This window comes from Conger conger, chromosome 4, assembly GCF_963514075.1.
Source record: "Conger conger chromosome 4, fConCon1.1, whole genome shotgun sequence".
Lineage (NCBI taxonomy): Eukaryota > Metazoa > Chordata > Actinopteri > Anguilliformes > Congridae > Conger > Conger conger.
The window spans coordinates 59865804-59882196 of NC_083763.1; the positions used below are offsets into that span (position 1 = coordinate 59865804).

Genomic DNA, 16393 nt, shown 5'->3' on the forward strand with positions numbered 1-16393 from the left:
AATAGATTCACAGTGCAGGGTTGCGATTGAAGAAGAAAGCAGTCAAAAAACCAACATGAAATAACCTCAATTGTTTTTAATTGTCAGACAAGAAAAAGCCCAGTTTAGGCTCTAGAAATTGAGTCTTGAGGGTTTCCTTCCTCATTCCTCTAACCCCGGAAACTGATCTGAGGGATTATTTTTTTTATCTGCTCCAACCAATGGCGGAAGTTTAGTCCCTTTTTGTCTGCTTGTAGTTAGTTAATTCGAGTATAGGAGCTATCTGACGTTAGTTACAGAGATTGACCACCTTATTCTACCGTTACTAACATCAAGCTTAAGCGAAGTTGTAAGAAGTTGTTGGCCTTGCTGATACAAATTGTGAATGACACAGCTTGAATGTATTAACGTAGCTAGAGAAAAGCAAATGAAAGGGATGTTTTGTTCACTCTGCTTTTTTTTTTTTAAATAAAAAAAACTAAACTATTTTACTTCAGTCCTAAAGTGCGTGTCGCCAATATAACATAATTCACCTTAAAGAAGGAGCGTTTTCCTGTCGGTTGCACCAGTTTCGCAATTTAAGGTATGTGAAAACATTGAAATGTAAACTGTTTTACCATTGGTGTTTTACCATTCCCATCCGTTGCTTGTGCCAGCAGGTAGGTTTGGGTTTGATTACCCACAAGTTTGCATTGAACTAATGCATCGCTCGTAATGTAATCTCATGTCTCTGTTGCTTAACCTTCGATATTCTCATTACTGTGACTAAATGTAGTTGGCTAGCTTACTGTATTGTTTAAAAGCACATGTTTTATTTAAGTATATATGACTACTGCATGTGGGAAGAATTCAGTAGAATGTTTGCATGGCTCTGGTGTAGGCCTAGATATTTAGATAAATCATTAGTACTTAGATACTTTCCGGGTGTAATTTCCTGTGAGTAAACATCAAGTAAACATTGCTGTGGCAAACCTATCTTTCTTTTGCATATTTTTGCTGCGCACTCAAAAACCTGTTGGTCATTGGCTTTGGCACTTAGAACTGCCCGACAAATGTACACTTTGAAACCTGAATTTACTAAAACACAGCCAGAGTCAACATGTCAGTGAGCCTTTTCAATGATAGGAAGGGATTTGCAATGGTCTTGTAACAATGTCTTAACACAAAAATCTTACCTATTGTACCTTAAATGTTTAGGCTACACTGGACTATAGCCTATGTATCTTGGATACACGTGGTGACTACCCTATATCACCACCTGGGGCTATATCTTACCATCGGGGGCCGGTTTTACACATTTATATTTGTCATTTTGATTGGATTATATAACAGAAATAGGCATTATGCAAGTGAAAAATAAGACTCATTAACATCTCGTTTCAACAATCATGAAACACCTTGGAGCCACACATTGTAGGTCTGATGCATTTCAAATAGCCTAGCTATTCTTTATTGCTAGCTTAAATCTTAAAATGACTAATGTCGTGTTTGCTAAAAACATATATACACTGTTAACTAAATGCCGTCTTTGTTAGCTTAGCAACTCCCCCATCAAATCCTTACCGTCTCTTTTCGCATTATTGAACTGACGTGCAATAATACCACAACTAACGTAAGAAAGAACCTGATACTGACCGAAAGTTGACACTGTGGCAAAGTCGGGTCAGAACAACCAGCTTCCTTTATTCAGCAATTCCAAACCAGGTATGATTGGCTATTAAAAAATGCGAACCCGATTGCTACACCGGAACATAATTCTGCACACTATATTGTGTGCAGAATTATATTGTATTGTATATTGTATTGTTTCTTACAGCCTTTACTGTAGGTTTATATTGTCAGTAGGACTGAACGAATAATCAATTTCTCACCACAATCGCGATTTAAAAGAATGCAATGTAAATCGCAAAGGCTGCGTTTTTTATGATGTAAATGAGTGTTTTGGTTTATTCAAGAGTGTTTATGAAGTTGTATAGCTGGAGGTCTAAAGTGAGGTTAGTAACCGAATCGAAAGGAATGATACAAAATAGAACATTGCTACGTGTGCTGTACACTTCTGAACGTCATGAACTCAGGCAAGCGCAAGCTGTTACCCATAAAGGCTGCACGATGCGTCTCTTGAGCAGTGTGACTTCTAAACGTCCATTCATCCACCCATTATCTTAACCCGCTTATCCTGAACAGGGTCGCAGGGGGGCTGGAGCCTATCCCAGCATACATTGGGCGAAAGGCAGGAATACACCCTGGACAGGTCGCCAGTCCATCGCAGGGCACACATACCATTCACTCACACACTCATACCTATGGGCAATTTATACTCTCCAATCAGCCTAACCTGCATGTCTTTGGACAGTGGGAGGAAACCGGAGTACCTGGAGGAAACCCACGCAGATACGGGGAGAACATGCAAACTCCACACAGAGAGGCCCCGGCCGACGGGGATTAGAACCGAGGCGGCAGTGCTACCCACTGCACCATCCGTGCCACCCTTCTAAACGTTAACTTTGCATTTTTTATGGTGCTACTAGGCACCATAAAGGCAAATGGTTAATACTCTTGTGTTTCAACCATTGGCTTGCGTTTAAAAGTCGGCTATTAGGACTGATCTTGTGTCGGTTTTAAGTGAACTTACGAGAGGGACATGAGAAATATGTTCCTTCTAAAGAGATGCCTGCTATCTTGCTATTTGGGAAAATAATTAAAAAATATCAATGCTCGACAGTGACCGACCATATGTGTCGCAGCCGCGCTATGATATCCCTACAAGAAACTTGAAATTGTCCGCTCTACTACCCATCATATGGTGCTTTTCTGTGATCTTGTAGTCACAGTGTTTAGTGGCAAAACTGTAGGGTGAAGTCAGGTAAATTGGGTCATCAGTTAAATGGGCCAGATAAGGTTGATATATGAATAAGCAACGAATGAACATCTGGAAGTAGCATTTCATGATCCGTGTCTTGGTGGCTTCTTTCAGAAAAATAGCGATAATATTTTTAGTTACTGGCCCATTTAACTTCATGTGTTTGTTAAAATGAGCCAGTAATTTCAGTTAAAATTGGTCACCTTCTGCGTTGAGCAGGTATTTTGGTTATTGAAACCCATTCAAATATTATTTAAAATATTCAAGCCTGGATATGTCATAGTCATATTGTGTAGCGTAGCAGTGAAAGTTGAGACCATGGTGGCAGATGATCTGGCCGAGGGGGAGCATTTTGATGGTGAAAAGGAGAGGTCTTAGCACCGAGCCTTGAGGGACACCATGCTTGACTAGGGCCAGAGAGGAACTGGAGCCATTGATGGTGACAAACTGTTTCCTGTTGGAGAGAGATGACTGGAACCAGGAGAGGGCATGTACTGGTGAGGCCGGATTGCTGGTTGAGGAGGATAGAGTGGGAGACTGTGTCGAAGGCTGCTGAGAGGTCCAGGTGGATGAGTAAACTGATGTGGCCAGAGTCAGCAGCGATGGGGAGATCATTGATGATCTTAATAAGGGCAGTCTCCGCACTGTGATGTGTTCTGAAGCCAGATTGGAGGGTCTCATAGAGCTCATGGTTGGATATATGCTGATCGAGTTGGGCGAGTAATGTTTTCATTCTTGCACCTGTTTAATTTCCTCATTATTCTCATCTAAATGCATAGTAATTATTAATATATACAGTCAGGTCCATAAATATTGGGACATCGACACAATTCTCATCTTTTTTGCTCTATACACCACCACAATGGATTTGAAATGAAACAAACAAGATGTGCTTTAACTGCAGACTTTCAGATTTAATTTGAGGGTATTTACATCCAAATCAGGTGAACGGTGTAGGAATTACAACAGTTTGTATATGTGCCTCCCACTTCTTAAGGGACCAAAAGTAATGGGACAAACTAACAATCATAAATCAAACTTTCACTTTTTAATACTTGGTTGCAAATCCCTTGCAGTCAATTACAGCCTGAAGTCTGGAACGCATAGACATCACCAGACGCTGGGTTTCATCCCTGGTGATGCTCTGCCAGGCCTCTACTGCAACTGTCTTCAGTTCCTGCTTGTTCTTGGGGTATTTTCCTTTCAGTTTTGTCTTCAGCAAGTGAAATGCATGTTCAATCGGATTCAGGTCAGGTGATTGACTTGGCCATTGCATAACATTCCACTTCTTTGCCTTAAAAAACTCTTTGGTTCGCAGTATGCTTCAGGTCATTGTCCATCTGCACTGTGAAGCACCGTCCAATGACTTCTGAGGCATTTGGCTGAATATGAGCAGATAATATTGCCCGAAACACTTCAGAATTCATCCTGCTGCTTTTGTCAGCAGTCACATCATCAATAAATACAAGGGAACCAGTTCCATTGGCAGCATGCCCACGCCATGACACTACCACCACCATGCTTCACTGATGTGGTATGTTTTGGATTATGAGCAGTTCCTTTCCTTCTCCATACTCTTATCTTCCCATCATTCTGGTACAAGTTGATCTTTGTCTCATCTGTCCATAGGATGTTGTTCCAGAACTGTAAAGGCTTTTTTAGATGTTGTTTGGCAAACTCTAATCTGGTCTTCCTGTTTTTGAGGCTCACCAATGGTTTACATCTTGTGGTGAACCCTCTGTATTCACTCTGGTGAAGTCTTCTCTTGATTGTTGACTTTGACACACATACACCTACCTCCTGGAGAGTGTTCTTGATCTGGCCAACTGTTGTGAAGGGTTTTTCTTCACCACAGTTGTTTTCCGTGGTCTTCCGGTTCTTTTGGTGTTGCTGAGCTCACCGGTGCGTTCTTTCTTTTTAAGAATGTTCCAAGCGGTTGATTTGGCCACAACTAATGTTTTTGCGATCTCTCTGATGGGTTTGTTTTGATTTTTCAGCCTTGCTTCACTGATAGTGACAGCTCTTTGGATCTCATATTGAGAGTTGACAGCAACAGATTCCAAATGCAAATAGCACACTTGAAATTAACTCTAGACCTTTTATCCGCAAATGAGATAATGAGGGAATAACACACACCTGGCCATGGAACAGCTGAGCAGCCAATTGTCCCATTACTTTTGGTCCCTTAAAAAGTGGGAGGCACATATAGAAACTGTTGTAATTCCTACACCGTTCACCTGATTTGGATGTAAATACCCTCAAATTAAAGCTGAAAGTAATTTCATGTCTAATCCATTGTGGTGGTGTATATAGCCAAAAAGAGGAGAATTGTGTCAATGTCCCAATATTTATGGACCTGACTGTATATATATATATATATATATAATTTTTTTTTTGTATTTACCTTTGGTCAGTCACACCACTTTTTCTGCACTATAAATTGTTTGTCACTGGCCTGAATTGGTCTACTTTATTGGACCACTTTATTGGTCTTTTTATTAAATCCATCCATCCATCCATCCATCCATTATCTGAACCCGCTTATCCTGAACAGGGTCGCAGGGGGCTGGAGCCTATCCCAGCATACATTGGGCGAAAGGCAGGAATACACCCTGGACAGGTCGCCAGTCCATCACAGGGCACACACACCATTCATTCACTCACACACTCACACACTCACACACTCATACACTCATACACTCATACCTACGGGCAATTTAGACTCTCCAATCAGCCTAACGTGCATGTCTTTGGACTGTGGGAGGAAACCGGAGTACCCGGAGGAAACCCACGTAGACACGGGGAGAACATGCAAACTCCGCACAGAGAGGCCCCGGCAGACGGGGATTCGAACCCAGGACCTCCTTGCTGTGAGGCAGCAGTGCTACCCACTGCACCATCCGTGCCGCCGGTACATTAACATATCATAGGATATTATGTGTCCTTTTTGGAAAGTATTACAAAGAGACAGCAAAGTTACACATCAGATATCACATCGTTGATCCAAATACAGGATACCAATGTAAAAAGTTTGTCTAGAGCCCAATCACTCTACCATTAACAAACTTTTTGAGGGCAATGTGTTTGAATGCAATTGCTATTGATAAAAAAGTGGATATTATATGAGGGGTTCTCATGATAGTCAACCTCTGAACCTTGTCTGGAAAGCCCAGTTTTGGTAAAGGTATAGCAGCCATAGAAAAGTAAAAAACTGCTTTCCTTCTTAGTCAACAAGCAAACGTATGTAGAGTATTTAAAAGAGTGAGTAAAGTATGTGTCGCTATAGCTTTCTAGAACTGCATACTGTATATTATTCTGCTGTTGCAAAAAGATATATCATTCCTATTGCATTATTGCCCTTCCAGGAGACCAACAATGGAGTCACTGATTGCTGCAAATACCAAGTTCTCCCTGGACCTGTTTAAGAACATAGCTGAACATAAGAAAACGGATAACATCTTCTACTCTCCACTCAGCATCTCCTCAGCTCTGGCCATGGTGTACATGGGCGCCCGGGGGAACACAGCTACACAGATAGCTGAGGTGAGTTCACCCGGGGATAGTGCCACTCTCAGACGTCCCAGCACAACACAACTGCATTAATAAGCTACGGAGGGATCATCCATTGAGAAGACTTACTGAATGTTGTTACAGCCAGGGCTTGTTACTGACCGAACACAGAAAAGTGAGGTTGGCAGATCAAAAGTGAAAATAAGATTTATTTTTGGTAAAAGAGATTCACACACAAACTCTATTGAAGGAGTTTGTGTGTGAATAAGGAGACAAAGGCTTCTATAATGCCTATAATGTGCTCCCACCAGGACTGGAGGGGTGTAATAAGTGTGTTATTCTTATATCGTATGCAATAAAACATTCTTTTTAACCCTATCCACTCTGCCTCCTTGTGGTTGAGTTGTTGACATGTCAAATTATTTTTACATTCATATTTATATTTTAAAAAACTGATGTAATGAAACCACAATGCCAGATTGTTAAAAAGACTCCTAGCGAGAACAGCAGTTTAGATTCTCATCAGCCTCTTATTTGCAAAGCAGGGCAATAAAATTCAGTGCCACCCCTTGCCAGATGCTCACTGTTTACAACTCGCACCTCGCCACAGACTCAGACAATAAGAGGCATATACTAACAATCTTTGATACCATTTCTCTTCATCAAAAAATCATGTTCCAAAATAAGAACAAATATGTACAATTCAGAAGTTGCATAAATAAACACTTTTATTTCTTTTCTTATATCACTTTCATTATATTTGGTAGAAATATACGTTTGTGTCGCAAATTATTCAATAAAGACATCTTTATGGAAACAAATATCCCACATGCTTATGAAGCTATGACTGCTTTCTGACTAACGTTAACGTTTATTTCGTAAACCGTTCAGCCATTTTTGAGAACTATATTTTTGCTGGGAATATACCTAAACAAATGCTATCTTGAACTAGTCATTTCAGTCCCTCCTTAAATGGGCCAGTATGGTCAGACCAGCCCTTATGAACTGGCCCCCTACACTGGCCAAATCAGAGGAGGCAGATTCAACAGTGGCAGTTCTTCCACTGTCCATATGGTCTCACACTTAAAGCAGAGTGTATTGATCCATGCCCACAAGACAGAGACGTAAAAGTGATTCAGACCTGCTGTGTGTGTAGGAACAAGTGCCAGTCCTGCCCAAGACCTAGTCTCTGTCCAGCTCACATCAGTTTCATACAGGAGCCTCCTGTAACCGAGAAGCCATGACTCTCTAGGCCCATGAGCCCCTGTACTCCCTCCTGCAGGGGCAAATACAGCACCAAATGGTAATTAGTAAATGTCTGCATTTATATAGCGCCTTTATCCAAAGCACTGTACAATTGATGCTTATCATTGACACACACACACACACACACACCAACCTCAGTTGGCTGCCATGCAAAGCACCAACCCTAAGCCTGTGCTGCCCTGACCAGAATAAATGAACCATTGCTCTGAATGGAGGAATCCTTCAGGTGGTGTCGGCACAGCCAACTTGCGCCACTCGCTGATGCCATTAAGTTATTTCAAATCAACACCCTACCTCTAAAAGATACCTGTGAAGGAAGCCACCTAGACATTTTTGCAGAAGCCTTTTCAATCACACCTTTCCAATTTATTTTCATGTGACTGACTGATGTTTTGGACCTTTTCTTCACATCTCTCACAATGTTTCTTTCAACTGCTGTTGTTTTCCTTGATCAACCTGTTCGTACTGTTGCTCAGTACACCAGCGGTTTCTTTCTTTTTCAGGACATTCCAAGTTGTTGTACAAGCTATCCTCAATAATTTCCCCATCTTGTCTAAGCTTCAAAATGGCTTGTTTTTCTCCCAAAGACAGCCCTCTGGTCTTCATGTTGGTTTATCTTTTATAACACAAATGCAGTCTTCACAAGCAAAACTCAAGGATAAAACCAAGAGTAGACATTCAGAACTATTTATTGTTTAACCCATCAATCAGGAAACATCTGATCAACAAGAAACTCCTGTCAGTCACCTGTTCCAATACTTTTGCTCACCTAAAAATGTGGTGATCTGATACAAAATGTGATATGTACTAAGTTGTTTAACAAATCTTGATAAAAATACCAGTTAATGAAAGCTGAAACTCAGATCTGTCATCTCATGTACATCTTGTGACCTCAAACTCAATTGTCTTTAGTGTATAGCAAAAGCATTTACTGAAATTTCTGTTCCAATTCATGTGGAGGGGACTGTATATGTATAGTGGCCCCTAAACTGGGGGCTTGCTCCAAGAGAGCTATTAAGTATCCCAAATTTATACAGTTTCTCAAATGTTCTCTATTGCCAAGTTTTTTTCCCCCAAGTATATGGTCAATCCACAGTGAAATAAAAAGTTTAAGAGTATGTTGACGCAAGGCTTGATATGATGTTCACAGGATTATAGCCACACTGTCGTTTGATTTCCAGTGTCTACTAAAGATGTCTACGTGCATGTCATCACAGTGTTAAAATGTTGATGATGCTATAGGTGCTTCGCTTTAGAAAAGAGAAGAAACCTGAAGCTCCTGAACTGCAACAACAAGAAGTAAAAAGACAGCTTCCACCAGGGGTGCTGAAGGTGAGAAAACATGTAACTGCAGCTGAATTTACGAACCACAAGGATGGGATGTCTAAATTGTGTTAACAATGAGTTTTGGGTGGGTGACTGGTGAGCTCCAGTACTGCTGTGGTATCGTGGTCTTTGGCTTTTCCAATTTGAAGAGTTTCTCTTTGCCCTTCACTGTACTTATACTTTTGTATATTTTGTATTTAAATGCATGAGAAAATGTCTTATGAAATATTTATTTCAAGTCATTAGAAAAAAAAAAGGGTTTTAACAATAAATCTCAAGTTACTTGCAGACAAAAACCCCCAACTCTGATCTTTCTTGTCTTTTTAAAAATGTATTAATCAGCATCTTTCCTTTTTTATCATCCTGCCTTCCTTTTTGTCCTTTGGCTTGTTGAATAAGGAACCAGGTTTAAGTATCCTTAATTCAAAAAAGTCAATCTTTACAAGAATTTTAGTATTATTTCTATTTTGTGATGAATAAAGATAGGACAATTTACCTTATCAGGAAAAAGCTTATAACAAGCTCTTTCAGATTGCCATAATAAGAAATACTTCTTGAGAAAGACTTTTATACAGTGTAAAATTTTATATAAAATGTAGTTTTGTATATTGTTTTGTTAAAATAGAAAGTGCTAATGGGGTCATCGAAGTGATTCATTAATCAGAAGAAATAGAAGCAGTTTTATGCCTTGCTTGCATTTCTGTAAGGAAATCTGTGTCACAAAGTGCTTGTCTGTGCCTGTCTTCAGTCTCCCCTTCATGAAGCTGATGATGACATTCATGCTGGATTCAACAAACTGATGTCTGAACTCAACAAAGAGGGTGCCCCGTATGCACTGAGCCTGGCAAATCGCCTGTATGGGGAGCAGTCTTACGAGTTTGTGGAGGTAATTTCTGTTGATGAATTGCACAGATTTGCCAATACATTTGCGCATGGAAATACTTTTTTTAAAGGAATGTATGCACAGTGGACAAAAGACAAAGATCCGATGAGTTGAGAATGACAGACAATATATTCTTAATTTTTACCAGATAATTTAATGCTGTGCCCCTACCCTGGACCAAGCCTTCCAGATTTTAACACTATGTAATCTGTACTCCTTGAACTTCATATGACCTTCAATGCAAGGAAAACTAAATGACTGGTGTTTTTCAAAGACTTACTCCATCTATCTCTGATGACTAACTCAGCTCTCTGGTCTACAGCACATCCTATGGATATCAACTTAATTGCAGTGACCTGGTACTAGTAAAGTCCAGTGACTGCACTGTGCAGTTGGAGCAATTAACAAAAATACCTTAAACTTGACATGATTTCAGTCATTGAATATGAACACACAATTCATGACACAGTGACTGGTGTGCTCCTGCTTTTAATCGCCATTTTATTTTGAACTGTATGTTTATTGCCATTTTAATTTTGGGATGTTGACCTCAATTAAATCAAAGGATAAAAATGTTTAATTCATTAATCTTCTCCCAAACATTGATAGAAACTTGATATAATCCTTTAAAATAGATGACCGTTCCGCTTCTGCAGAGAATGTGGAGGAAGGTGGATGTGTTCTGAGTGGTTAGTTTATGATTGCAATTAAACATCTTTTGTGAAATGACAACTTCGGAACCGTCTTGGTTGATCAGGTGGTGAAGAAGATATGTTTTTATGCTTCTGATTCCTGAGATAATTGCTAGAATGAAAGAGAATGGCCATCTGGCTCATTTCCAAAACCTTTTGGGTTCATTATAGCATGCCTTAATTTTTTTAGTTTGCAGTTGCCGAATAACATTGCGTTCAAAATAATTCATTCATGGGGCGCCGTTTAGGAAAAAAAATTACTGTGGCGATGAGGTGTCTCTTTTTATCCTGTGATCAAAACAATCGTAAATGAAAGCACTTGCAACTTTAATGGGAACCACAAGATTACCATTTTGACGTTAAAACTATGTTTTCAGGGATCGTTTCTACAGTGTGTGACTGAGGAATGCGTTTTGAAAGTGTTTGGTCTCACTGCCCACGATGACGAGATAGTGCATCCCTTTCTGAGCGTGAAGCGGATAGAGAATATTGGTTTTTAATCAGCAGTTCTCTATCATAGATGACCGTTCCTATACTATAGAACTATAGAATCTCTCCCCACCTTCAAGCGCAAGCTGAAGACACACCTCTTCAAGCAGCACCTCTCCCCATCCCTCCCTACCTCCCTGTGAACCTTAATTGTTGTCTCTGTGACTTGCTTTGTGTATCGGTATTTTTAGTTGGCTAGGTAAGCAGTGTTTTGATTGTTAACTTTGGTGACTTTTGCTCTGTTTGTTTGTTTGTTTGTTTAAAAAAAAAAAAAAGGCCCTTGTCCTTATCTTTGTTGTACAGGTAGCAGTTGAAATTGTACTTACCTCTAGGGTCTTTCAGCGAACTTATCCCTGGTTATGGGTATGCACTTTGTTGTACGTCGCTCTGGATAAGAGCGTCTGCCAAATGCCAATAATGTAATGTAATGTAAAAATAATAATTTTTCGGAAACAGAAAAAGCTAAGCATTCACTGTCTTTGTAAATCTGTAGAAATACATTCACGACAAAAAGAGGTTCTATCAGGCAGAGCTGGAGACTGTTGACTTCAAATCAAAAGCAGAGGATGAAAGGGTGAAGATTAACAGCTGGGTGGAGAAGCAGACTCAAGGTAACTGCAGTTACAGACACATCTACAGGTTCAGGAGACTTTCATTTGAAATTTGCAGATCCTCTGTCCTACGTATTCCACTGAAATGATCAATGCTTGCTGTTACTGTAGGGGAAAATTCACAGAATGAAAGATCTCCCTCCTAAAAGCATGATAACCAATCACAAGTCAAAATCAGACTCCGCCTTAGTGAGCAGGCTGGTTCCTCCAAAACTCTCGACGATGTGTGCTAAAAGTTTATCAATATATCTGTATTAAAGTATGATATGTACCCTGTATAGTTTCAAACTGATTAACTGCTAAATTGTGCTAGGATTACACAGTGAACCCAGCCAGCTGGCAGGGGGGTGCCGTCTTGAACTGTGTAGACCAAACTGTCAAGGACACGGGCAGAGCAAGATATGACTATACAGCTGATTTCTCCGGGACTCTCGATGTTTTATGCCAGGAGTGTATCTATTTGACCTAGAACATTAATTATAGCTGAGCTTATGAAAACGCAAGAAACCACAGTGAAAACTGTTGAAATGAGAGCAAAGAATGCTACGTACATTTATTCCCTTAGAAGAGAATAATTAATCAAATGTTTAGTATGTCTGTATATTAGAAAAGTATATTAGAAGTGAATATTAATGAAATGTTTAGTTTGTCTGTATATTTTCAATGATTACTGCTGCTTAGTTTGTCTTATAAAAGCGAAAGATACAGAGTGACGTGTATGGATGACGTGTTAGAGGGAGGGCATCCAGAACTTTCTGAGGTCTGGTAGTTTGCCAAGAGCAGGTGCGGGGTGAAGTGAGGACACGTAGTTGGCAGAATGCCCTGAACTTTGTACAGAGTTGGCAGAGCATAAGGACCGTTGGCAATTTGCCACAATGACGTTGTGGGAGGAGCGTTGGGAGGAGTTACGATAAGAAAAGTATGGGTGATTTGCCAGAATGAGGTTTGAGGAGGAGTTGTAGGTGGAGTAACTGTGTATAAAATGGGTGTACAAATGCCAGTCGGGGTTCAGTTCTGGAGAGCTGATCCGGCTTTATGCACGTGTGCTAATAAAGTCTGAATTTCCTGAAGATCTTGCTGCCTGGTGTCGTCTTTTCCCTCGCGAAGATGTTTTTCGACAAATTGAAGATTTGGACTCTGTCGTTTCCTAGACACGACATTACCAGTTTCCATTGTTTGGCCTCTGATAAATGATTATAATTGTGAATGCTTTACAGCAGTGCTTTTTAAACTGTGACTTGAAACTGAAAATTGGTGGCAGGAGTGCAGGCTGCAAAGTGGGTCCTGGAATGGGTCTGTAGTCCACTAGACTGTGCTAGTACATTGGAAAGGTCCCTGAAAGACACAAAACCTCTCATTTGGGTCCTGATATTAAAATATTGAAGAAGTAGTGCCTTACAGCAACAGTCAATCATTGTGCAGGCCTGTAGCGTAGTGGTTAAGGTAAATGACTGGGGCACGCAAGGTCAGTGGTTCTAATCCCGGTAAGGCCACAGTGAGATCCGCACAGCTATTGGGCCATTGAGCAAGGCCCTTAACCTACATTCCTCCAGGGAGGATTGTCTTAGTTTAATCAACTGTACGTCGCTCTGGATACGAGTGTCTGCCAAATGCCAATAATGTCATAATGTAGTTGTATGAACGATGTACCAGACTAAAATATCTTCAGACTTGCTTGACATGTAGTTTATGTTGTGTAATACTCTTATCATTAACTTGAATTTGAAAAGCATAGATACTATCACATTGCGCATATTTCATGAAGTAATATTTCTTACAGGATATTTGGCACCTGATGCCTTTCTTTGTTGTTAACTTTAATGTTCTGCATTTTGCATTGTAGGTGTTGAATTTTCTGTTTGTGCATGTTCCACACCTCTTGAAGATGAATCGCATCTGCATTATTCAAGACATACTGCATTATATCTGTCACTGGGTATCTTAATTAATGTACTTGTGTGACACTGTCCCATCTATACATTTCCCCTTCATTGTGCTTTCTTGTAGATAAAATCAAGAACCTGCTGTCGAAAGGGGTTGTTGACAATATGACCAGTCTGGTGTTGGTGAATGCTATCTATTTTAAGGCTAATTGGGACAAGAAATTCAAAGGGAGAGACACATATGAGCGGCAATTCATATTGAATAAGGTAACATGCTTACTCAGTTTCCAGATTACTCTGTGACTAATAATTATGAACTGTGGCCTACACTTACGCGGGGAAGGTTTTTATCCTCTGTGCTGTTCAGTCACACTGAACAGTTTTCTGTCAGTTTTCTAAAGATGGGACTCCAGAGCATGATTATTCTTCGAGTGTTGCAGTTAGGACAATGATCCAACTTTGTCTTGAAGTGAAATGTTCTCTCCATGATAGCTGAATGATAAATTCTGCTTCATTTTCTAGCGTTAAATTTTATAAATGTATCTTTTGCAATGGTATGCAAACGTTTGGGCACCCCTGGTGAAATTGTATGTTTTGTAGATTTGTTTAAATTAAAGGAGGTTTTAAAAACACCTGTAGGGTACCCACTTACAGTAAGCACAACATATTTCTGTAATAGGGTGAGTATATCACCGCTTTAATATTGTACATGGATTGAAACATATATTTGAAAGATCTGTAACATCAATTTTTCAGAATGAAAGTAAGCCGGTGCAGATGATGAAACAGACAGCCAAGTTTGGTTTGGCGTTCATTCCGGAGGTCAATTGTCAGATTCTGGAGATGCCTTATATTGGTAAAGAGCTGAGCATGCTCATTATTCTGCCCAGAGAGATTGAGGACGACTCCACAGGGCTTGAGAGGGTAAGACAGATTTCGGTGTACAATAAATTCTATTTAATGATGCCTCCAAGGGAATTGAGGCAATACCCAGTGGTTTCAAACTTGGCAGAGTATAAGAATTTCTGATAATATGTGAACAAGCCTTCAGACATCCATCACTCTCAACTGGATCAATGACTTCTTTTCTCCTGCAGTTGGAAAGGGAGCTCACGTACGACAAGCTCATCGAGTGGACACAGCCTGAGAAGTTGAAATATACTCATTTAGTTTTGGCTCTGCCCAAGTTCAAGGTGGAAGAGACCTATGACCTGGAAGGAATTCTGGTCAGTATGGGCATGAAGGATGCCTTCGATGTGTCCAAAAGCGATTTCTCTGGCATGTCTCCCAGCAACGACCTGGTGTTGTCCAAAGTGGTGCACAAGGCCTTTGTGGAGGTGAACGAGGAGGGCACAGAGGCTGCTGCCGCCACTGCTGTCACCATGATGCTTGGATGTGCCATACCACCCCCAGATCGGTTCATCGCAGACCATCCCTTCCTGTTCTTCATCAGACATCCCCACTCTAAAGAAAGACTTTCTGCATGTTAAATGGCTCTGCAATGCTGTTTGCCTTAAAATAATATTTCATTGTTATCTGCTTCTCAGAGCTTAGACAGTCCTGCTGCAGTACATTGTATTCATTCATGTCCATTGTATCCTCTTTGAAGATTAATATTTGCTAAAGACCATTGTTTCCTTTCTGTTCATTATATTTTTCTCAACGCTAAAATGACAAAAAACAAGAAATAAAAAGAAGCAATAACCAAGATCACATTTCTCATTTGTGAAAATAAAAGTGCACAAAAGTTTACTTTTTTGGTTGCTTTTTTCACTTAGCTGCTCAGTCATTGCATCAGAGAAGTACATTTCATGCACTGCTGGTACATGCAGAATGCTGGTGCCCAGTCAATCAGATTTTTTTGTTTGACAATCATTCCAAGAATGATTCCATATCTGGCTAAATCTATGACTAATTATGTTCCACATGATTTGCAGAAATCCACAATTGAATATCTCCATTTGCTTGATTTTCCCACTTGACAATGATGCAGAGACAATCATGCTGCAAACTCTACAGCCAATATGAGCATAGATTAGCACTCTCTCTCTTCTGAAATGTGCAGTTGCCAGCTGCTTGTTTTCATATGAGAGCACCTCTTCAGGAACAGAGATGAAGTAGAGTTTGGCATCAGAGTGACCATTAAGCATTTACATGAATTCAAGCAGACAACATTCATATGATTATGTACAGTGCTGGCATGGTCATGGTCAGGTGAGATGTTATTCTTGCTGCGTTTATACAGTGCCATGAAAACGTATTTCCCCCTTTCTCTATTATTGCATGTTGGTCACACTGAATGGTTTCAAATCTCTTGACAAAATGTACTATTGCACAAGGGGAACACGAAGTAAATTCAAAAAAACATTTATTCTTTTATTTTTTTACCCCCACCACCTTAATAACTAGCACCTTTAGCAGAAATAACCAAACGTTTCCTATACTTTAATATCAGTCACATCGCCATCCACTCTTCTTTGCAGAGCTGCTTTAATTCAGACCAGTTGGTAGGTTTTCAAGCATGAACTATTACTGCTGAGTCCTTGCTGAATAAATGGTTTTGATTTATCTGTCATGGGTGGGTATATGCAATGTATACACATACATGTTAAACACTCACGAGTGTACACAGATATAATAATTACTTTTTTATTGATTGCTTTAAGTTTAAATGTTGAAGAGTGGTTTTAATCTAAGAGCTTTCAGCTGTTGGAGTAGTATGAATCCTTTCTGCTTTTATTGAAGAAAGTAGAGAGGTCTTTGTATTTGTGTGTATGAAACTATATGAACCTGCCAGTTGTATTTGTTGAACTTTTTAAGTTTAAATACTGTATATACAGGGGGTATATTTTCACCTTCCATTGTATGTTTACTGTATTCTTTGATATCTAAAT

General features: G+C 39.9%; 1 protein-coding gene and 1 pseudogene across 1 annotated transcript; both read left to right on the top strand.

Annotated features, from left to right (window-relative positions):
- The first annotated feature begins 474 nt into the window (after positions 1 to 474).
- Positions 475 to 14989, top strand: LOC133126671 (leukocyte elastase inhibitor-like). Its single transcript, XM_061239010.1, has 7 exons — positions 475 to 562; positions 6205 to 6382; positions 9690 to 9827; positions 11499 to 11616; positions 13624 to 13766; positions 14256 to 14423; positions 14597 to 14989. Exons 2-7 carry the CDS (start codon positions 6215 to 6217, stop codon positions 14987 to 14989), a joined length of 1128 nt encoding a protein of 375 aa, XP_061094994.1. The 5' UTR covers positions 475 to 562; positions 6205 to 6214.
- LOC133127796 (small nucleolar RNA U3) lies at positions 10878 to 11069 on the top strand (annotated as a pseudogene).
- Positions 14990 to 16393: the final 1404 nt, after the last annotated feature.

What these genes read in the sequence shown, in the direction of transcription:
- LOC133126671 (XM_061239010.1), top strand. Translation starts at nt 6,215, where the DNA reads ATGGAGTCACTGATTGCTGCAAATACCAAGTTCTCCCTGGACCTGTTT. An exon ending in CAGCTACACAGATAGCTGAG is followed by an intron (nt 6,383 to 9,689) that starts GTGAGTTCACCC and finishes GCCTGTCTTCAG; the next exon opens with TCTCCCCTTCATGAAGCTGA. An exon ending in GGTGGAGAAGCAGACTCAAG is followed by an intron (nt 11,617 to 13,623) that starts GTAACTGCAGTT and finishes GCTTTCTTGTAG; the next exon opens with ATAAAATCAAGAACCTGCTG.